General features: G+C 40.2%; 1 protein-coding gene across 4 annotated transcripts in view; it reads left to right on the forward strand.

Annotated features, from left to right (window-relative positions):
- The first annotated feature begins 3,217 nt into the window (after window positions 1–3,217).
- Window positions 3,218–23,961, forward strand: part of bbs9 (Bardet-Biedl syndrome 9) — a 448,663-nt gene continuing 427,919 nt past the window's right edge. For 2 of the 4 annotated variants that reach the window (XM_039736257.1, XM_039736258.1), the window contains exons 1-2: window positions 3,218–3,643; window positions 8,251–8,371. In XM_039736257.1, the coding sequence (XP_039592191.1) occupies window positions 8,260–8,371 (112 nt within the window). In that variant the 5' untranslated portion in view covers window positions 3,218–3,643; window positions 8,251–8,259. The remainder of the gene's footprint in view (window positions 3,644–8,250; window positions 8,372–23,961) is intronic. The other 2 variants (XM_039736260.1, XM_039736259.1) reach the window with 2 other exon arrangements.

Raw genomic sequence — 23,961 nt, forward strand, 5'->3', positions numbered from 1 at the left:
ATCTATCTATCTATCTATCTATCTATCTATCTATCTATCAATCACCAAGTTATATGATATCTGGTTGCTGGAACGTATTGAAACTATTGCTCTCCCTGAATATTAGAGCATCATGAACTGATGCAGGATGTCGTGCAACACAGTTTATAATAATGAGATCACCATCTCCCACAGGTTACACATTTATACTATGACACATTTTTCTGTTCACAATTTCCCATTCTCGTTCATGTGGGGTCTGAATGTGAACATGGATGTAATCTATCACACCAAGTGTTTAAATACCCACTGAGAAAAAGTCAGGTTTTGTTTTGTTGAGGTGCTCTGGATTTTCAGAAAAAAAAACTGGTTCAGAAAGCTTGACAAGGCAGATGAGACTTTGTGAATAACTGAACATACTGTGGATTTTGTGACACATGCTTCATTCCCAACAACTTGATAGAATGATTCAGAGGCATAAAACCATAAAGCAGTTAGTGCCTGTTCATCCACAGTCAAGGCTTGGCTTCTCAGAGTGACATGCTGTACTCAGACCATATTTACATTGCTGAAACAATATCTACCCGGAAAGATCTAAAATGTGCATGAAGTGCATCATCTGGATGTCCCAATAGATTAGGGAGCTCCTTGTAAAACAATGATCCATATATTCTCCTGTGATTTTTGAGATGATGCCCAATGGATGTCATTGTAAAGGAATGACTCCTTGTTGGAGTAGGACAGTTGTAGTGTTCAATTACTTCATCCTCATCTGAATGCTATTTTGAAGGGTACTTACAAAAAAGGAATGTGTTAAGCACCTGTAACACAAATTTGCAATCAAATTTAACAAATAAAGTGTTAATCTGGAGAGAAAATGGAAAAAGTGGATATTAAAGCAAAAGGGGCCAGTTTCACAATAGCATAAACAAATGCATTGCTACAAGATGTACATTATCATTACTCCACCTTAATGGGTACATTTACTTCCTAAAGCTGAAGACTGCAGTTACATCAAAAATGAATCACAATGTTTGGGCTTCAATCTGTGACTGTGTTAAAGCCGAAGAATTTAAAAGAATTTAAAGCAGCGGCTTGTAAAGACAACTATGAACTATGATACCCTGCAATTGGGAACAACCCCCAAAAATGAGGGAATTCACTAACATGGTTTTGAATGTCATTGGTGGACCCAAATCCCAAGTTCTGCATGAAATTTGCTTTGTCTCAGAGGGTGAGTCAGAACTGAGTACCAAGATAGACTGTGAACCTTTTAACCTGACCCCAGAGACGTGGATTTGCCATCATTGTGGACACAACAGATGCTTTTTATGGGCTCCTCACTTATCTGGTAACTTTGGTCAGACGATTTTCTTTCAGAATGTTTCTTCATTTAATCAATTTATGTTATGATTCATTTAATTATTGTGTTACCCCATTCAATTCAATAGATTTTCTGTTGTAGTCACAGGAATCAAGTTATCCAAACATGTCCTGGTGGATACTAAGTATAGTTCATACCTTTGATGAAGTATGGGAGTGTAACTTTTACAAGAACATTTGGAAGCACTGATTTCTTAATAATGTACAGGACAATTGAATCTGTTTGGCAATGAATCTGACAACTGAAAGTGTATATCAATTCTCATTGTACTCCTGTTAAAGGCGGAGTTTGAAATTTCTAATTTAACAGTAGAAATATAACAATCAAGTGAAAGTATTTTTTTAATAATCTTTATATTGTTGATTTGAACTCACACCATCATGATTCTTGGGTCGGTAATCTAATCTAGTTTCCAAAAAGACAATATGTAGTTTCTGAGAGACAACATGTGAATCAATAATGCCCTAAAGGATTTTATAAAAAAAGGAGAGGTGGGGAAATACAGTAAGGAGGAATGTTAGTGGGTGCAGGCAGAAGTGAGAAAGCAATTTTAAGAGAAGAAAATCACTAATTAAACAAGCTGGTGTGTAAACTACAGCAGACTACAAGGACATTGGTAATCAGATGATCCCTAAGAAATGTAAGCAGGGCTAATGAAGCAAATCTGTTTGGCTTGATGGCATCAGTCAGAAGGTGCTCAGGGTAAGTTCTGAAGAAACCTGTGGGGCATGTTAGTATATATTCACCCTTTCTATGAATCCGCAGAGGATGTCAGTATCGTGGAAAATATCTTGTATGGTCCCATCTTACACAAAAAGGGTGCTCCAAACACCCTTGAAGACTGAAATAGTTCTTACAACACAAATTACAAACCATTAAGTTGTTGGTTCTGAAAAAACTGTGACACATGATTACAGACCACCTTAATCACTTATATATACTTTGCTTACCAGGCAAATATAGCTTAGAACAAGCCCTGGTCTATATGTTCAAACGAGCCTACTTTCACTTGGACTTAGCTTGCACAGTCATGAGATAATGTTCTTTGGATTATCTAACACTATAAAGCTTCATCATAAAATAAACTAAAGGCAATACAGATAGAAACCCCACAGTGTCATGGACCAGGTGACAACTTCTGAGGCTATAGGACTATGAATTGGAGATGGTGGTTTGCAACAAAGGGGTACCTTACATCCTGTTCTTTTTACCCTCTACATAATTTTAAAGAAAGCTAAATTGAGAGTTAATTGAAAACCGAAGGCTGTAGAGATAAAAACACCCAGCCACACTTTACCGTGAAAAAGGAGTTAGTGGTGGACACCTGGTATGAAATGGAGCCTTTAAAGAGTTGTAATAATGGAGATGGAGGAGGTGAAAGGGGTGGAGGTGGTCTAGTCCTACAAAAACAAGTTTAGAGCAGGCTCTTCTTTTTAAGGAGGCTCAGGCCCAGTAATATGTGCCACAATGTACTGAGAACGTTTTGCCAGTGCTTTGTTCTGTTCTGTGCTCAGGGATGCTAGATGCCTCATCAGACTAACCAGGAAGGTCAGCTGTATTACATGTGTGACCTCTAGTGCAATTATCGTAAAAGCGAATGATACCAAAATTAAATACTATCACGAGTAAGGTGTGTTAATTCTGGTTCTTGCATTTATGCTACTTTGTACATGTTTGTTGTGTTTTGCACGATGTCTCGGTGTATTTTATATTCTACCGACTTGCTGGAGTAAGTGAATTTATACTCGAGGATGAATGAAAATATCTTACTAACGAAGTACACTCAATCTCCCATGCGTCCTCTGCGATTACTTCCGCTGGTACGGAGCGCCGTAAGGGTGACGCAAAGTAGTAGTACGCAGGGTCACAGACTCAAAGCTGGAGAGCGCGGCAGCTTACGGCGCGCACTGGCTTCGTTGAAGACGGTGCTATGACAACAGGGAGGGGTTGATGAAGAGTCGGAGGAACTCGGCCGAGGTGACATGTGAACGGCGTCGCTCCTTTTCTGGGAACTTGTAGGCAGGCGTGAAAGCGAAGAGTGCCCCAAGCAGTCCTCCACGCCTGGGTTGTCCAGACGCAGAGCAGTTGGCTGAAAATTCGCCAGACAGGTCCTGGAGTATAAGCCGTTTCTGGGTTTGTGATGAGTTACTCTGCGCTGGGCGCTCTGTTGCCTTCTTCTGGATTTAAAGACGCACCGACAATCTAGCAGGTGTAACGGAAAAGCAGGTGTTCATTGGACACCACATCTCAGGGTAGAGCCCATCTGGAGCGGTTCCTCAGGTAATGTCAAATGCCGTTCTCAGTATTTCTTACATGTGTCTCACACAAAGCCTCTACATGATAAATATTTATTTGCTGGCTAATGTGCCAACTTTGCCTGTCTTCGCTGAAGATGATTTCATCTTTCATATTTAACATAAGGCGTTTGCATTTCATTCCTAATGAAAACCAGCCATGTTCGCCTAAAATGCAGTAAAGTTTGTTGTGACATTTAAGCATCTACAGCTGCCCAAAATCTTTAAATTAAAGATGACATATAGGCTGTATTGTCCAGCTAATGCATGAGGGTTTTAGAAATACGTGTACGGAATGTCAGGACTATTGTACTACGCGTGCCGAATGGTCCAAGTTAAAATAATCAAAAAAAGAATAAGCTATGTATACATAGAGTCGTTTGAAGGTGAATTAGCTGTCCTTATTTTTCAAAGCTACAGTAGCAGAAGACATATGGCAAAAGGATTTACTGCCTTGTAATCCCAATCCCTTTTTATCTGGCTTGTTTGCATCAAGTGGATTACACAAGGTGATACAGATATTAATATCGAATCAGCATGGCCAGCTGTAGCTTTTTTAATTAATGACGTGTAATTTGCGTAATTCTTTATTGTATCTGCTGTTATTGCTGTTTATGTACTTGTCCTAATCTAAAGGGAAAAGTTTCTAAAGCAATTAAGACTTCTAAATTTGGGTTATGTTTTTGTTTTAGATAACATGTTTTATTTCATTATTAATATTTTAAAGTTATAACACAACAAATAACATTAAGATGTTTTTTACTTATTGAGTTGTGTAACTGGAATTAAATACATTCATCAATGTTTAGGCTGAAAACAGTATTTAATATAGTTATTTCATGTATGAGGTTAATGGAGATGGTGCAGTTATGTTTTTTTCTTAATGTATTTACATCACTGAGATTGTTTTTCCCTCTAGCAATAACATTTGGAAAATCTAAATAATTATTTAGAGTTCTTATAATTAATCCATGTTATTATTAACATCTTCCATAGTGCACATCACTGCAGACGTTACTTTGTTTAGTGACTTTTAGTGACTGAGTGATCTTTGCAACTTCTAATTTATCCTTTTTTCTTTTTTTTTTTCTTGTTTGTCTCTTTTACCCTAGTTTGTGTATTTATACTGTTCTGGTTTGGTAGCTCTGCAGTTGTATTTGTAAAGTCTTCCATATTAGTTTGTAATAAGTATTATAGAAGAGTATGAAACACATTTCTTTTTGCAACAACCCTTTTGTAATTTTGTTTGGTTTTTGGCATAAAGTTGATATAGAATATTTAATTTTCAGTTCATTTACTTGTTTTAAATGTTTTTATCTTCAATTGATTTTGACTTTACATATTAAATAGATGGATACTTTATTAATCCCAAGGGGAAATTCACATAGTCCAGCAGCAGCATACTGATACAAAAAACAATATTAAATTAAAGAGTAATAAAAATGCAGGTAAAACAGACAATAACTTTGAATAATGTTAGCATTTACTGGGTGGAATTGTGGTCTTTCACAAGTCTGTACCCAGGGTGTAGGGTAATGAGTGAGAGATGATTTTTTTTTTTCTTCATTTTCGCATCTTGGATATCTTTTTTGCATTGTGATAACTTTTAGTTTTCAGAATACATATTTATGTATGTTTACTTTGGCTTTATTTTTCATGTACCTTCTAGCTGGCGTTTTGTGCTAGAAATTTTATCTCAAATGTGGCCTTTTCTGTTATAGTGTCCTAAATAGTTGTAATCTATTAAGGTAGGGTTGTGGCTGGGAAAGAGCCAGTCCCGGACATAAATCTGGTTCATTGGATGAGACACTAATGCATACACATACACACAGAAACTATTATATTGGACTAATTTTTTAATCTGTAAGTGATCACACACACATGTCTTTGGGATGCGGGAGCAAATTGGATGTGTAAAGAATACATGTAAACACAGGGAGAAGAATATGAAATCGCATACACACACACACGCAGAGTGATCTAGCCATCAATTGGTTTATGTTTATGTTTGATGTAATAAGATAGTAGTGCTAACCACTGCATCATCATCCTCATCATTCTGTCTTTCTAGAAGTTCCATAATTGAAATTTATTATAGGTTGTCTGCTAAATGTGAGAATTTTCAACGTGTGTACAAATAAAGGCAATGTAATTTTTGAGCTTGTCATATATACTCGATCCCCTCATTATGTTTGTTTAAACTCCTACAGTAAATGAAAACCTTAGTGTTAGGTAAAAGGTGAAGTCCATTTGAAACTGCTATACTGCAATTGTTTTAGTGCATTGCCAAGCACTATTTTGTTAAATAAGCAGGTTTAAACACATTTTATGTGTAATGCTTGACATGTTCCTCCTTAAATTTAGAAGCAGTAAAAAATTTAAAAGGACCTCTGCAGTGAATAATAAAGGTCTGAAAATGAAACTGCAAAGAAAAAGAACAGTTGTGTAATGCAAACCAACTCCATAGGGCTAAAAAAAGAGATACAGTCATGGTCAAAATTATCGGCATCCCTGGAATTTTCCCAGAAAATTGTTGGAATTACAAATGTTTTGGTATACACATGTTTATTTCCTTTATGTGCATTGGAACAACACAAAAAAAGAGAGAAAAAAACCAAATCTGACATCATGTCACACAGAACTCCAAAAATGGGCCGGACAAAATTATTGGGACCTTTTCAAAATTGTGGGTAAATCATTTTATTTCAAGCATATGATGCTTGTTTTAACTCACCTGTGGCAAGAAACAGGTGCTGGCAATATAGTAATCACACCTGAAGCCAGTTAAAATGAAGAAAAGTTGACTCAAACTTTCTGTTGTGTGTCTGAGTGTGACACACTAAGCATGGAGAACAGAAAGAAGAGCATAGAATTGTCTGAGGACTTGAGAACAAAAATTGTGGAAAAATATCAACAATGTCAAGGCTACAAGTCCATCTCCAGAGATCTTCATGTTCCTTTGTCCACTGTGCGCAGCATAATCAAGAAGTTCACAACACATGGCACTGCAGCTAATCTCCCTGGGCGTTGACGGAAGAGAAAAATTGATAAAAGACTGCAATGAAGGATAGTCCGAATGGTGGATAAACAGCCCCAATCAACTTCAAAACTTATTCAAGCTTTTCTGCAGACTCGGGGTGCAACGGTGTCGGCTCGAACTATCTGTCGACATCTGAACGAAATAAAACGCAATGGCAGGAGAGCCAGGAGGACCCCACTGCTGACACAGAAACATAAAAAAGCCAGACTGGAGTTTGCCAAAATGTACAGTACAGGCCAAAAGTTTGGACACGCCTCCTCATTCAATGTGTTTTCTTTATTTTCATGACCATTTACATTGGTAGATTCTCACTGAAGGCATCAAAACTATGAATGAACACAGTGGAGTTATGTACTTAACAAAAAAAGGTGAAATGACTGAAAACATGTTTTATATTCTAGTTTCTTCAAAATAGCCACCCTTTGCTCTGATTACTGCTTTGCACACTCTTGGCATTCTCTCGATGAGCTTCAACAGGTAGTCACCTGAAATGGTTTTCCAACAGTCCTGAAGGAGTTCCCAGAGGTGTTTAGCACTTGTTGGCCCCTTTGCCTTTACTCTGCTATTTTGAAGAAACTTGAATATAAAACATGTTTTCAGTTATTTCACCTTTTTTTGATAAGTACATAACTCCACATGTGTTCATTCATAGTTTTGATGCCTTCAGTGAGAATCTACCAATGTAAAAGGTCATGAAAATAACGAAAACACATTGAATGAGAAGGTGTGTCCAAACTTTTGGCCTGTACTGTACTTGAGGAAGCCAAAATCCTTCTGGACAACCGTCTTGTGGACAGATGAGACCAAGGTAGAGCTTTTTGGTAAAGCTCATCATTCTACTGTTTACAGAAAACAGAATGAGGCCTACGAAGAAAAGAACACAGTACCTACAGTCAAACATGGTGGAGGTTCTAAGATGTTTTGGGGATGTTTTGCTGCCTCTGGCACTGGATGCTTTGACTGTGTGTAAGGCATCATGAAATCTGAAGACTACCAAAACATATTGTGGCACAATGTAGGACCCAGTGTCAGAAAGCTGGGTCTGCGTCAGACGTCATAGGTGTTCCAGCAGGACAATGACCCCAAACATACCTCTAAAAGAAACCAGAAATGGTTGAAGACAAAGCGCTGGAGAGTTCTGAATTTCGGCCATGACTGTACTTCGAATCCTTAATAATAATATTGAAGGTTGCATTTTCATTCTCTTTCTTTGATTGCTAATTCTTTTCCTGGTTTCAATGAAAGTGTTACAGTATTTGTTAATGGGTCTTTTACTATAACGTGACGCATCTATAAATCTCACTCTTGACATGTTTAAACAACAGTTCATTTTGTAATATATATAGTGTTTAATTTTGTTGAGTTGCAAGTCTGTGTCTCATTCTGCTATTAGATGGGCCAAATCATTATCAAATGTGCATATTGAGTACCCCAGTTTCTGGTACTATGTGCTTAATAGTTACTAACTAGTACCAGAGGCTAGTTTTTATTATTATTGAACAGTGTTCAATGAATTTATCTGTGCATGATTTTTCAATTTTTTTTTTTTAAAGTACGTAGATATGTCTCTCTTTAAAGCACGGGAGTGGTGGTCTGCCACATTGGGACATGATGAGGAGTTTGACCAGGGATGCCTATGCATTGCTGACATTGACAACAGTGGGAAAGGACAAGGTAAGTACACACTGACTCCTGTCTGAATAAACTGCATTGCTAGAATGGGTTGCTAGCTGGGTTATTAACCTGAACAGTGACTTTATTACTTAATAAACTTTTTGTAATTAATTCAGTCTATATATATAATGTACATTTATATGTAGTAGTAGTAATACGTAGTATCTTAGGATACTGTTAAATTGAAAGTTATGCATAACAGTACAGTAGTCTTAAATCATAATGTCTGTTTTTTATATTGCATTTAATTGATAAATTATGTCTTTTGTCTTGATTTTTTTTACTTGCGATGGAATGCTTTGAGAGTTTGTAATGTAGGCATGTGCTATATATAAAGTTCATGTCTTGTGCAGGCTCTTGTATCTCCCACACAGGATGTGCACCAGGCACATTGGTCTTTGTGTGTTGTCAATTATGAGACACTGAAATTTACCCAAAACCCATGTAATTGGCAAACAGAGCCGTGTGGCCTCTAGCTACAGCAACTTTTGAGGTAGTATTATTAGCAAATCACCTTTTGGCTTCCCATATAGGTGTTGTCATTACAATCAAACTGAAAACATGGAGACTATCTTGCACATTGCATAAACGAACAAGGAAGTAATTCATTTAATACTGTAGTCATTGAAGCTGTTCATAATTTTAACAGCCGAGAAGTAGTGGAGGAGTGGATAGCATGACTGTATGCACCACAGTTTTATCTAGTTGTCATGTTATAATTTTAATTAGAATATCAGAACAGTCCAGACAAGAACTGGCCATTCAGCCCAACAAAGCTTGCCAGTCCAATCTGGACAGTCTAATTCTTCCACAATAGTAAGTTGAGTTTTGCAGGTCCCTAAAGTCCTACTGTCTACCACACCACTTGGTAATGTATTCCTTGTGTCTATGGTTCTCTGTGTAAAAGAAAACATCCTAATGTTTGTGTGATATTTACCCTTAACATGTTTCCAGGTGTGTCCTCCTGTTCTTGAAAACTAAGGGTAGACAAGTGGAATATATTACCAAGTAGTATGGTAGCCGTTAGAACTTTAGGGGCCATCAAAACAGTACTTGATGTTATTCTATATTAATATGTTTCTTTTTAATCTACGTATGTCACTATTATTTGCTATTCATTCTTCTTTACTCTACTTTTTCATACAATTAGATATCAAACTCACTTATTGGTTTTCTGGAAACATTGTACTGTGCATCCACAATTTTAATTGCTTGATGGAAGGAGCAAATGTTCTGATTTTAAGTTTTACTAACTGCTCTCTTTTTTTCAGAAGATTTTATTATCTAATGACGAAGCTCTTCAGAATCAGGATATAATTCTAGCTTCAAACACTCCAATAGTATTACACTCCTAAGTGACATTAATTTATTAGACATTTCTATTTGTATTGATTAGCATTTCAGATTTAATCCTTAGTATTTTTTAATCAATTTAAAGAAATTTATATAATCGACTTCCGAATTGGACAAAATTTCAGATATCCTAATCAATGTGCATTTTGTAACCATGTTAACATATCACTGTATTTAATTTTGCTTTACCTTTTAATTTAGCTTGAGAATCTATTAAATCTTGTTAAGAAACGATTAACATATAACTTCTGTACAGATTGGGATGTCTTGCAGAAAAAAAATAGGATTGCATTATAGTAGTTACCTGTTCATATAAGTAGTTTTAAACAAATTACAAGCCATTGTTCAAGTTTATGACTATCCTAAAATGTTTAGTAGTAACTCAGTTCTTTATATTTTTGTGTCTTAGTTGATTTTGTAAGAATGGTATAGTAGTTGTTATCCTTTTTGATGTGTGCTGTGTTTCCTTACTGACTGTTTATGTTGCTTTATCTTGGCTGTGCTAAAAGTGCTGTGTGCCACCTGGGATTGGTGTTTACTCTGTTAGAGCATAATCATTGTTTGTGCTTGGCCTTGTGAGTACCCTGGGATTCATTAAATGTAATAAAATCTCAAAGGGTGCTGCATTGCTTTGAAAGCAAGACTAATCTATGTAAATATGGCATATCATCAAAAAATGTTAATTAGTGTTTCTGATTATTATAAGCAGTGGGGCTCCACGATGCTGAACACCAAGACATTATCCATAAAGTAAGCCTTAGAGCTTCATTGAGGCCTAGAAGCCAAAATCTATCTTACTGAAGACTCCATAAGCAATCTTATGGGCCTACAGTGTTTGTAAAGGGTGTGGTCATCCGAGGTAATGATGATTCAGAAACCAAGATAAACACTGGGATGCCAACTTGGTTTTCCTTGTTTTCTAGCAAACTGTAAGTGAAACAGTGATAAATGGCATGCATGCCAACAAAAGTGTCGCCCTCTGTCATTTTAACAAACAAATTGCTGCCTATCAAGGCTTTTTTTAAAGGCTTTGCTTTGGACTTAAAGGAAATCCTTCTCTTTGCTCTCTATTCAACAATTGATGCCTCCTTCCAGGTGGCTGGGCTTATATGGTCCTGGGAACCGAAGGTATGGAGCCAGTTGCCCTCACTGGGCAGTTTCTCGTCACTGTGAAGGCAAAGGAAGAGGACATAGTGGTAGCATCCCCTCTTGGTCTGCTGTGGTATTGCATAATTGGAAGGAATCCAGATGGTGGCCCTCTGACATGCATACGAGATAAGGGTTATTGCTAAAAATTGCATAACTGGATGTAGAGAGCAGAACTGTGAAAAACCCTAGCTTAAAATAACACTCACAGTACCAGTGCACAAGCCGGTCATAACGTCCAGCAACCTTAAGGGGATACTGCAAAGTCTCAGGATTTCCCACAGGGCAGCTCAATCAGTCGAATTCTTGACAAAGGCTACAAATTAACTCTGATGATATTCACAGCTGTGCTCCATGAGAACCCTCAGTGCCAGGATACGGTTGATTTTAGACTTCTTAGGCGTAAAACCAGACTGCTGTGGTCGCTGGTAGGTGAGCAAGTGATCGCAGATCCTATTGAGGATGACCTAGCAAGGACCTTATCCAGCATTGAGAGCATTGTTATCCCCTTGTAGTTGCCACAATCCAGGCGATCACCCTTCCCTTTCCAGATAAGGACGACAAGTCCTGTTTTTCAGTCAGTTGGGATGACACCAACCTCCCAAATGGAAGCAAAGATTGCTTGCAATATCAGGAGGACAGCCTTACCACCAGCCTGGAGAAGTTCACCCAAGATACCACAGATCCCTGCAGCCTTCCCTACCTTCAGCTAGTTCACCACCTGTGCAGTCTCATTGAGATTGGGTGGTTCACAGCTAATTGGAGGATCAGCCTCAAGAACTGAGGACCCAGAGATATCCAATGTCTTAGCCGGACGATCATCTGCTCAAAGTAGGCAGCCCAGTGAATCACAACTACAGTATCATCTGTAAGGACCACTCGATCAGCTGCCCTGACTGCGACTCTCTGAGTAACAGATTCGGATGTGTGTAATGCTTCAATTCTGCTGTAAGCAGGGCGTGGGTCACTAGACTATAGATAGTTTGTCACTTGCTCACAGATTTCTCTAACAAATGCCTCGTTATTTGCCCTCGCAGCCATCCTTCTTGTCACTGAAGGTCTCCCACATCACATTAGGATTGGCAGTCGCACCCAAGTTTCTAAGTTCCTCACATAAACATGCATGCAAACTTGTCAGAAACAGCCTGATCTTGTAATCTGGCCAGGTCCAGCCACATTTTCCTTGTAAGTGGTAGCCTAATGGACCTAAGCTGGATCTTCAGAGTAGCAACAACAACTCTGTGGTTCACAAACTGGACACTTCAGTAGACAATGCAGTTTTGTAAGAGCCTCCAGTGTCTGCCCACGAGGATGTGATTGAGCTCATTCACTGCACCTCCAGTATTGGAGTACCAAGTCCAACGATGTGCCTCAGGGCGCTGGAACCAGGATCCAGCGATTCGCAGCCCCTGACCTTTTGCAAAGTCAAGGAACATAGAGCCAATTTCACCATGGTCACCAGACCCATGGGGATCGAGACAATCCTCATAGCCAGTCATATCAGTGCCAATGGTCGCACTGAAATTGACAAGAGTAGTGTCCCTTTACAGGCACCCATCAACCACCAAGGGAAATTGCAAATAAAATGTCTCCCTCACCGAGACATCACTCACCGTGGTCAGAGCATACACTGAGACAACAGACAAGGCACCTAGAGAGTGCTGTAATCTGAGTCTCATAAAACACTCGTCAAAAGGGGTGACATCGGATGGAGCTGATCTGCCACAGCAACAGCTACTTCCTGAGTATGACAGCCATCAGAGCAACCAGGCCAATAAAATGTGTACCCACTTAGAGATCTGACCAGTCCCAGGTCTGTAACACCTGAGAGAGTACCACCACTGAAATATGGAGTTTACACAGCTCCTCCAACAACAGAGGAAGATGATCATCATGCTGGAGAGACGAGACGTTCCACAAGCCTACTTGAATGGGCTGCCTTAAATTGAGACATGAATGCTGCTTTTGACTATGTGAACTGCTTCCTTGATTCTAATAGCTGGTATTGACCCCATAGGCATGGACAATATCAAATAAGTGCTTTCTTCAACTGTCTACCAGTTTCTGACATCAACTGGGAGAAAGTTATTCCCACTCATTGTTTGGGTTGCACTTCAGTCTTTCGACAGATGGCTTCACATTGTTCTCTTTTACAATTAATGGGTGATAGCAAAATTTTTATCCTGGCACCCCGCCTATGTAGAGTTAATTTGCATGGAACCTCCTTCTAATTCTAGACTTCTGCTTTTCGGCAGTGGCATCACCTTCCTATAGGTCCTGTTGTGAAATTCTATTTCTTAAAGACTTTTTATCATCTTGCATTCTGTTTTATTGCTTAAGTCGCTTGGCCTGGACTGGACAAGTTGGCAGTTGTTTTAAATCTTTTCCACTTGTAGAAGATCTTTGTTGGTTGATTTGTTTGGAGATCTTCTTAAATCCCTTCCCAGACTTGTAGGCAGCTATAACATTGTTTCTGAAGGCCTCTGAGATCTCATTCCATCTAGGCATGGTGATTACACATACTTCAATAACAAAAAACAAACCAAACTAAATGTCTTGAGTTTAAATAAGACAGGATTCTTCACAATTCTCTCTAATGATATTCTAAATCATTTTATCCTGATGTGGTGCACCTGATTCTAATTTTAGGTGTCTGAGGTAATGATAAATGTAGGGGTATAGTTACTTTTTCCAGTTGCAAAATTTGCATTTAAATTATACAATGGACTACAAAATGTAAATGAGGCATGTTGTTTGTTAAAGTATATTATATCACCTTTATCTATAGATATTATTTAAAAGAAGATGAAATCTTGATAAGTTCACATGTGGAAAAAGAGAAAACCTTTCATGGGTTGTGCTTAGTTTTTCACTTAACTGTATACTGTTAAAAGAAGACATAAAGTACATATTAGTGTGCCTAATGAACATGCATTCTAAAGTGAAGTATATTTTGTAAATTAAAAAAAAATAACTAGCCCACTCTTGTGCTTTATAATTGAGATGAAGGCAGGGGTCCTTTTATAAAGGACAACCTTACAACATACTGAAACGTCATTGTTTCAAGTCAAAAATGTTATTGAGCATTGACCTGCGTCTTTAGATTTACATGCATATTGCAAAACAGAGTATTCATGTTGTTTTAAGATGATATAAATACAACAATCAAGTCATTCTTAAGAGATTAAGCTATTTTAAAAGGAGATGAGCTATAAGATTTAATTCACAAACTACCCTGTTTGTCTACCGCTGTGTCACCCTTAAAGCTCCAAGATTCATCTCAAGTCATTGCCAAGTGTTGTTATTGACCTTGAATGCTGATGCCCAAATGTTAATTGCTGTCCCTGTTCTGTGTAGACAACTAGACAATAATAACTGAAAAAGTCACATTTACTATATTCTTTAATTATATGGAAGCACAGTGTTCTCCCTAGCGAGCGCCCCACTGTCCTCTCGCATGACATTGTGAGGAGACAGCCGCAGATCTACAGGCACAGGCAGATCTAATGATCTGCAGAGATGGCAAAGGACGAGCGGGCGGGTGGGCAAATACTTTAGAAGCAGGATTGCAAGTGGCGAGGTGAGAGGCGTGGGACGGGATGGTGCTGATCACTCAATGCTGAATAAGTTAATTGCGGGGACGAGGTGGAGCGGAGTTCACAAGCAAAGAGTATGGGGAGGTGGGCTTTCGAGACGGGGTGTATGTGGTAATAGCGGGGGTGGAGCAGCTTAATACAGTAGCAAGGAGTATGGAGAGATGTGCAGGCGAGAGGGGGCTGTACATGCTAATAGCGGGAGCAAAGCGGCAGTTCACAAGCGAATGTGATAGTGGGCGGTTGAGAGGAGGACTGATAAAATAAAAAAAGACTAGTGGAACCAGCCTGTCGGATATCAGAAAAAGGCGTTGGAAAGTGACGTCTCTGTTCTCGGCGTCAGTGCAGTTAGTGCTGCTAAGCATACAGCTGCTCTCTTTTTGTTCAGCACGCAGCAAACATATATATATATATATATTGTGAACGATAGGGGGCGCTCTCGCTCCCTTGAACCCCTGTCCACGACTCCAGACACCAGGTAAAAGTCCTCAAGTTAACTTTATTTTGTCGCCACAGTGCACAAAGCACACTCTCCTCCACAATACTCATATAATTACAATAAACCACAATAATAAAATCCTCCAGCTCCCAGACGCGTTGCCACCCTTCCACCCAGCTCAGCTCATTGTCTGTGAGTTCCCATAGTCCTTTTATATCTCCTGACCCGGAAATGTTTCTGCCCAACAGTCCACAAGTCCTTATTCCTTCCGGGTCAGGGTAAATAGTCTTTTTCTTCAACCCGAAGTCCGTCGCTCTTCCTATGACGAACGTCCGGGTCACAGGGCACGAAGAAGCCCTCGGTCCTCCCTGCAGCTCCCTCCTGTGGCCCCCACGGCATCCAGCAGGGCTTTGCATAAAAACTCCATTGTCCATGATGCCCTGCTGGTCTTCTGGGGACCTCCACGCTGCAAGGTGGGCTCCACCTGGCGGCTTGGGGGTATTTGCCGGGATAAATGGTCCTGGTTGAGCCTTGATTAAAACGAACATCTTGGTCCCTGGAGAGCCTAGGGGGAATATTATTCCAAATCGACATCTTGTTCCCCTCTCTCCAAGGACAGTTCTGCCAAATATGGCCCAACCTTCGGCACCCGTAACACTGCCTCTGTTCTCCTGGTACTCTCCCCCTATGGGACTGAAAACAATAAGGAAATGTTAGGTCCGCCCCTTTTTCTGGGAGAGAAACCCCGCCTCTAACGGTGCTTTCACTCTCTCTTTCTTGTCAGGAGACCCCCGTTTTATTATCGGGATCTTCTGCTTAATCTGGGGCTTGTCTACAGTCCGAGTCTCTCTATTCAGTAAAAAGAGACCGTTTACTGTTTGCACCCCTTTACTTTTACAAATTACCGGCGGCGGCGTCTTCAGGGCTGCCTCGCTCTGGGAGTCAGCACTGTCTAGCTGCCCCAGATCGATTAGCCCTTCCGCCACCACTCGTTAACGCATCGACTCTCTTGCAGGGTACGTCGTGCATTGGCACCCGCTACTTATTAAACGCGGGCCCGGATCACACCGCATCCCTCTATTATGTACGATATGGGTCTCGCTTACCTGTATCGCCGCATCATTCATTACGGGAGGCTCCCACAAATCGCCGCGACGTAGGCCCTCACCTTCTCCAACGGCTCTCTGGCTGCCGCTCCCAAATCCCCGACGATCTTTTCAATGGTCGTCAGGACCTGTAAGACAATCGCTACAGGCTCGATTAGTTTTTTGAGCTCCCGCAAATTTATATAATTATTTATTTCGACTGGCATAAGACTTACTTCCTTGTCTGTCTTCTCTGCCGGCCGGGAGCCAATGAGCACGCCAGCTTCAGGCACGTGCTCTGACGGGTATCGCGGAGGTTTCTGGGACTTGGGGTTCTCAGAGGGTCGAGTTGCCTTCTTCGGCGAACTGCGTTCTGTCTTTAATATTTTTGCGACATCCCGATTAGCTACTTCCCGACCCTCCTTTCCTTCTTGTGGGTTGAGCGATGCCTCGCTCGCCACCCCCTTCCCCTTCGGAAAGACCAAGTCCGTTCCTTCGGGCTTGAAGGTGCAAACAGCAGGACGCGGAGCTCCTCCTTCCCAGAATGCACCGGGTTTGCTACCGTGTCCCTCGTCGGCTGCAATCATGCGGAAGTCAACTTCTAGGCGCTCTGGCTTCGACAGGAGAAGGCCGTCATTGTCGGGGCAGTCTCCTTTTTCCCTCGGAGCCTCCAGATGGTCATCTCCAAGGTACATGCACGGGACAAGGTGAGAAACAATAAAAGGATTTTTAATGTCGTTCCCGCACGCATCTTTAGAGGGATCGCTGTTTCCTGGAGGTTTCTCCGACTTGTAAGGCCTCTCCTTAACTCCTCCCGAAGGCCGCCATTGCACCTACGGCACTCCCGCTGGTGTTGTCGCTTTGCTTGCCCTTCTTTCCCATTTTGGACTCGGAATTTTCGGGTTCTGGCGATGCTGTGTGATGATTCCTGATTCCGTAGTCTTCTCGGGGCTCGTTACCCACAGAAATATTTTATTCAGGTCCTCTACAAACGACGCTAGAGTATCCTGCCGACTACGCCACTGTGAACGATAGGGGACGCTCTTGCTCCCTTGAACCCTGTCCACGATTCCAAACACCAGGTAAAAGTCTTCAAGTTAACTTTATTTTGTCGCCACAGTGCACAAAGCACACTCTCCTCCACAATACTCATATAATTACAATAAACCACAATAATACAATCCTCCAGCTCCCAGACGCGTTGCCACCCTTCCATCCAGCTCAGCTCATTGTCTGTGAGTTCCCATGGTCCTTTTATATCTCCTGACCTGGAAGTGTTTCTGCCCAACAGTCCACAAGTCCTTATTCCTTCCGGGTCAGGGTAAATAGTCCTTTTCTTCAACCCGAAGTCCGTCGCTTTCCTATGACGAACGTCCGGGTCACAGGGCACAAGAAGCCCTCGGTCCTCCCTGCAGCTCTCCTGTGGCCCCACGCATCCAGCAGGGCTTTGCATAAAAACTCCATTGTCCATGATGCCCTGCTGGTCTTCTGGGGACCTCCATGCTGCAAGGTGGGCTCCACCTGGCGGTTTAGGGTATTGGCCGTATAAATGGCCGCCATCCTTCACAATATATATATATATATATATATATATATATATATATATATATATATATATATATATATATATATATATATATATATATATATATATATATATATATATATATATATATATATATATATATATATATATATATATATATATATATATATATATATATATATATATATATATATATATATATATATATATATATATATATATATATATATATATATAATATATATATATATATATATATATAAATATATATATATATATATATATATATAATATATATATATATAATATATATATATATATATATATATATACTAGTAAATAATTCTAGCCGATAAGTAGTGTGTTAAAGAAGAAATGAAAAAGAAAAGGAAACATTTTGAAAATAACTTAACCTGATTGTCAATGTAATTGTTTTGTCACTGTTGTGTGATGAGTGTTGTTGTCACATATATATATATATATTTACACACACACACACATAAACATATATATATATATCTACATATATACACACACATACACACATATATACACACAAATACATATATATATATATATATACATACATACACACACACATATATAAACATATATATACATATACATACATATCTACATATATACACACACAGCTATTTCAGTATCAGTGCAATACGCTGTTTGTTAAATTGGTTGACTCCGCCTTACGTGCAATAACAAATCAAATCATTCAGTTGTCTTTGCTCATATGTCATTTTAGAGCTGGACGCCTGGCATCTTTTTTTGGCCACAAGTTCGTTTCTGTTTGGTGTGAGGTTCTGTGTTGTGGAGATTCTCAGGATGGATTGCAGGTGCTCATCAGTGAGGCGACTTCTGTGTGCTGTTTTGTTAGTCTTTATCACTGAGAAGAGCTTCTCACACAGATATGTGCTACCAAACATGCACAAGGTTCGAGCCGCATGTAGACGGACTTTTTTTGTTCTTCAAAGTCACCAAAGTGCCGCGCAAACTCAGTGCGCAATAACTCTAGCTTCACAATAACTTGCAGCATCATAAGGTAGACTTGATTAACGCGATAAGTGTTCGGCAAGGCAGCTGAAGGGCTGCATTATGGGATCTGTAGTTTGTGTTACCAGCGCTTCATATACCCGGGCCATTAATAACAATAATACAGTATATAAAATGATCTCGCGGGCCGGATATAATTACACGCCGGGCCGGATGTGGCCCGTGGCCCTTGAGTTTGACACATATGGACTAAATAGAACTTGAAAAGATATATTTTTTCAAATGTGATCGCGCAATTCAGATAGAGTTGACGCAAGACTACAGCCTGCATGCCTCAATGAGTCATCCTCCCTCGCTCTTACTTTTTACCATTCATCTAATGAATACACTGAGTATGGCTTTACCAAAACAATCATTGATGGCTAATAAAGTATCCATTATTCGAGTATATACATATATATATACCCAGATCGCAGCGAGAAGTAGTGTGTTAAAAAGCTAGAAAAGAAAAGGGAACATTTTAAAAATAACGTAACATGACTGTCAATATACAGTATTTGTTTTGTGAGTGTTACTGAGTGTTGCTGTCATCAAGGATTTGATTATCATTATTTCTTTCAATCAGGTTCGATTTGTAGGATGTGTTGTGTTCAAGTTACATTCCGTGTTTGTCAATCGCTGTAAAGATGACAGGTTTCATTCATCGATTCGCTTCTTACTGCATCAATAAACAGCTCGCCTTCTTCTTTATCTGAGACCTGACACACTGCATGCACGGGTTTTTTACACTGTCTTCCTTTAGCGGACATTGACTTTTTCCACCGGTGCTTTGTTTCCGCAGTAGCTGGATTTATGAATATGCTTATCAGACGCTTCATATTTTTGCTGCCTTTCAATTGTGTAATTCGTTTTGTTCAGCTTTTGGAACTGTTGCTTTTATCTGTGCACTGCGCCAGTTCACGGAGCCGCCGTGTACATGCATCGGGTTCCCAGCTGTGCTGGTGCCATCTCGCTATGTCCATGGCTGTATTTAATGTTACCTTAGTCCTGGCACTTAAAACTTTCTCTCGCAGTTTCGCTGAGTTTGTGTCAAACACCACCCTGACCATCTCATCTTCCTCTCCATAAGCACAGTCCTTCACCCGTGAATATTTACCCGTGGCAGTTTGCTATTAGATTGCCGCTGACGGACGGCCTTATATGGGCAGGCACTAAATTACAAACGCCAGCGGCAGCCTGTCTATGAACTTAATTTAAAGTGTAGGTTTACATCGTGCTTTGTTTCCGTAGCAGAACTCATGAATATGGTTGTATATGTCACTCGCCGCTTCTTATTGTTTCGCTGCCTCTCAATTATATAATGCATGTTTTCTTCAGCGCTTTTTGAGGTCTTCCTGGTTTTCTATGTACTGCGTGATTACGGGAGGCGTGATGATGTCACACTAAACTCCGCCCACGGCGTTGAAGCTCATCTCCATTACAGTAAATGGAGAAAAACTGCTTCCAGTTATGACCATTACGCGTAGAATTTCGATATAAAACCTGCCCAACTTTTGTAAGGAAGCTGTAAGGAATGAACCTGCCAAATTTCAGCCTTCCACCCACACGGGAAGTTGGAGAATTAGTGATGAGTCAGTGAGTGAGTGAGTGAGTGAGGGCTTTGCCTTTTATTAGCATAGATATAATATACACACACACACAGTTGTTTAAGCATTAGGTGTGATGTGTGTGCACAAATCCTTGTAGAACTCACTGTGGTTCCTGTTCAAGTGACTCCCTCTACCATTTTTATATGTGCTCATACTGAGGGTTTTGTTAAAGTGACCCCATCTGCTGTTCTTATATTTGCTTATATTTGGACCTGCGTCCATATTGCAAAAAGTGTTCAGAAATCCTTGCAGCACACACTGTGTTCTCAGCAAACGTTTTGTCACCGAATTGCTGAGGGTTTTGTTAAAGTGACCCATCTGACATTGCTTTTTTTGTTCATATCTTGCCCTGCCGTAGTGCAAGTGTGCATTGAATATCCAACAGGCTCTCACTTTCCTACTCAAAAGTCTTATTCATACAAGTACTTTTAATTTTTTTCCAAACGTTTTACCAACATGAGCAAAAAAAGTGTTCAGAAAACAACACTGCTCAGTTATTTCAGAAAAGAGACGTCACAAAGTAATGAAGGTGCGGTTTCAACTCCTGATGTAGCAATTTCAGACAAATACATTGCTGAGGCTGGTCCATCAGGGGAAATCTCTTCAGCAAACACTCTGCCAAATGATAAATCTAAGCACCGCTTATCCGGCATAAACAAACAATAGTTTAAAGATTTTGATTGGCTAATGGTCAAAGAAAATGATATGTGGTGCTCATTGTGTATGAAATATTCAAACAAACAACCCCCAAGGAGGGAGTTCCCTTGGGTAAACGTGCCATGCACAAGAATTCGAAAAGAAAGCTTGCTGGACGATGAAAAAAGTAAACCTCGCATTGAGTCTTCTGCTGACCTTTTAGGAAAGCGCGTGTACTAGAGTAAACTGGAATCGGTCAAATTGAAAGATCTGTATCTGTGTTAAATAACGTACAGATAGATGTCTTTGTGGGAGCTTTAAGATTCATGCATTGGTTGGCAAAAAATTAGTTGCCATATACAACGTTGTTTGAAAAGCTGTTGGGACACTGTAAAGAAATGGGTTGTTCCATATTACAGCATCTCAGTGTTGGTAAAATGCACATTACACCTCTGAAAGAATAATGCAAGAGCTGTTGGATGTATTGACATCAGAAATAAAGTCTAACATACTGAAAAATATACACGTTGAAAATTTTTTCAGTATTCTGTGTGATGAAACCACAGACATCTCAGTTGTAAAGCAATTAATTCTTTACATTAAATGTGTTTCGCCAGGTCATTAAAGATGTCAGAATTAGATTTGTGTCAATCTGCAATATGATTGATAGCAAAGCAGAAACTATAACCAGCACACTGAGTGAGACTATGGACACACGGCTTGAGAACTGCTAATCTGGTTGGACTAGGGTCAGATGGAGCGGCTTTTATGATTGAGAAACAGAAAGGTGTGGCAAAGCTGTTTAAAGATAAAACATCTGGACTCTTGGTCAACTGCCACTATGTAAACCACCGATTGTCCCTTGCAAGTGCCCAAGCAGCAGCTGCTGTAGTGTATGATTGTGGTGTAGCGGGTCCACAGCTCAAGGGCCTCTTTTTAAATAAATAATTGCCGCACTCGCAGCTTAGAGAGGGGGTGTGGTAGTGTAGCAGGAGTGGGTCCCGGGTGAATTTGTGATGCGGGCGGTCCTTGCTTAAGTGCACAGGTAAGGAGTCGTCTGCATCCATTATTGATGCCGGGAGCTGCTAATGGCCACACCTGATCCACGTCCCCGTGATAAATAATAGAAGTGCGAGGTGGCTAGGGGGAAAGAAAAAAAGAAGGGGAGGTTAATGGAGAAGGAAGCAGGACGGAGAAAGCCGGTGATAGATAGAGAAATTTTTGCAAGCAGCTGGGAGAGGTGAGCCCGAGTGGGGTGTTTGGCCGGCACCCAAGGGCCGATAGTAGTGGTCACTCCTGCTGAGCGTTTGTTTGGAGCAGGAGTGACCAGGAGAAGGTTGGCTCACCGCAGTGAAGGCAGCGGGAGTTGGGGACTTGGGCTCCCCAGCGACTAGCACACACTCACACTGGGGCTTCCACTTCCCAAGTCTCGGTCTGGGTGAGCAGAACCGGAGCTAGGGATTGGAAAGGCTACCAGACCAGTACTGTGAAGAAGGTCAGCTGCATGTAGGGTGACTCCCCTGGCGCAAAGCCTGGATGGGAAAAACAGGGGAGTGACCAGTAAAAGAATGCACTGGGCTTTGTTTTAAAAGGCTGTTCCAAGCCATTGTTTTACTTCGTTGTTTTTAAAGGATTTTTTGTAGTGTGTTTTTAACCTCCACAATTCACCAGTTTTTATGGATTATTTATTTATTAACTTTGATGCACTGCACTTTAATTTGGACACTTTGTTTTTGGTTTGTTGAATTCAAATAAAAGCACTTTTGCACTTTTTGTACCATCCCCTTGCTTCATTGTTGTGCCTCACTGTCCAGCTCATTGGTGACATTACCGATGGTGTCGGGTTCGAGAGCTCCCAGAAGGAAGATGGGAGCACGGAGCGGAACAAACATCGTCATAATGATGAGTGTCAGCAGATGTGTTAAAACTTGCAATTTTGTTTCTTCTCTGATGGTGCTTTCAGACATATTACCTTTGTTGTCCAACTTATCTAGGGCTTGGCAAAGGCAAGATCGCCAAATTGTCCATCATGGAATTGAAAGACACTCCTGGGAGATATTTTCAAAGCCTTCATCATTGTCTGGCAGAAGAATGGTCAGATCTGTGCATTGTTTATACACAGAGTGATGTAATGTCATTCAAATCTGCAATATATGATAAATACCTAGAAACAGTTGTCAAGCACTTAGATGCAAGATTCCCTGACATGCCAATTATTTCCAGGTTTTCAAAAGTTTTCAGTGCAGAATCTCACGATTCAGGTGAGTCTGCTGAAAATCTTTCGATCGATCATTACTCCAAAAATTGTAGCCCTCCAATTTTAAAATGTAAAAGTAGCAGGCAAGAATGGACAGTTGCGTCAAAAATGATCAGAAAACAAAGAAGATACAAAGACTACAGTCCAAAACAGATTTTACTAAAAATGACAACGACATCAGAGCTCAAAGAGTCGTTTCCAAATTTAGCCAAACTAGTTCATGTTGGGCTAGTGATCCCAGTGAGCACAGCTGAATGTGAAAGGGGGTTTTCCACCCTTTAAAGGATCAAGACATGTTTGAGAAATCACATGAATCAAAGCACGCTAAATCATCTCATGCTGATCTCCTTGGAGGGCCCAGATCCTGGGGACTTTGATTGGGCCTCTAGGAAGAAAAGAAGAATAAATATGTAACACCTTCTGCATATGCAAGTTGGCTTTGAAGAATATTTTTTAATTTTTCTTCATTAGGTTTCCCATACCTTTTTTTCATTGTTTTCACTTTTCTTCCCGACAGCGACAATAATTGTGCCTCTTGGTTTGTGTCATAACAATTGTTATTTAAAATTTTTGTTAGGGTTGCAGGATCCTGAAATGGATACAGTGGTACCTTGGTATATGTCCGCTTTGGAATAAGTCCAACTTGGTATATGTCCTGTTAGACGCAAAAAATTTTGCTTAGTTTACAACCTTTGTTTGGAATACGACTCGCGTGCTAGAACACTGTGCACTACCCTTGTTTACCTCTCTGGAGACAAAGCCATGACTGCCCACAAGTGTCAGTATGCGCTATAACTCTCTGTGAATTTTCACATGATTTTGTGTTTTTTTTTTTTCACGTAAATTTGAATTGATTGTTGGAAAGTATGAAGGTGGCA

This window comes from Polypterus senegalus, chromosome 15, assembly GCF_016835505.1.
Source record: "Polypterus senegalus isolate Bchr_013 chromosome 15, ASM1683550v1, whole genome shotgun sequence".
In the NCBI taxonomy this organism is placed as follows: Eukaryota; Metazoa; Chordata; class Cladistia; order Polypteriformes; family Polypteridae; genus Polypterus; species Polypterus senegalus.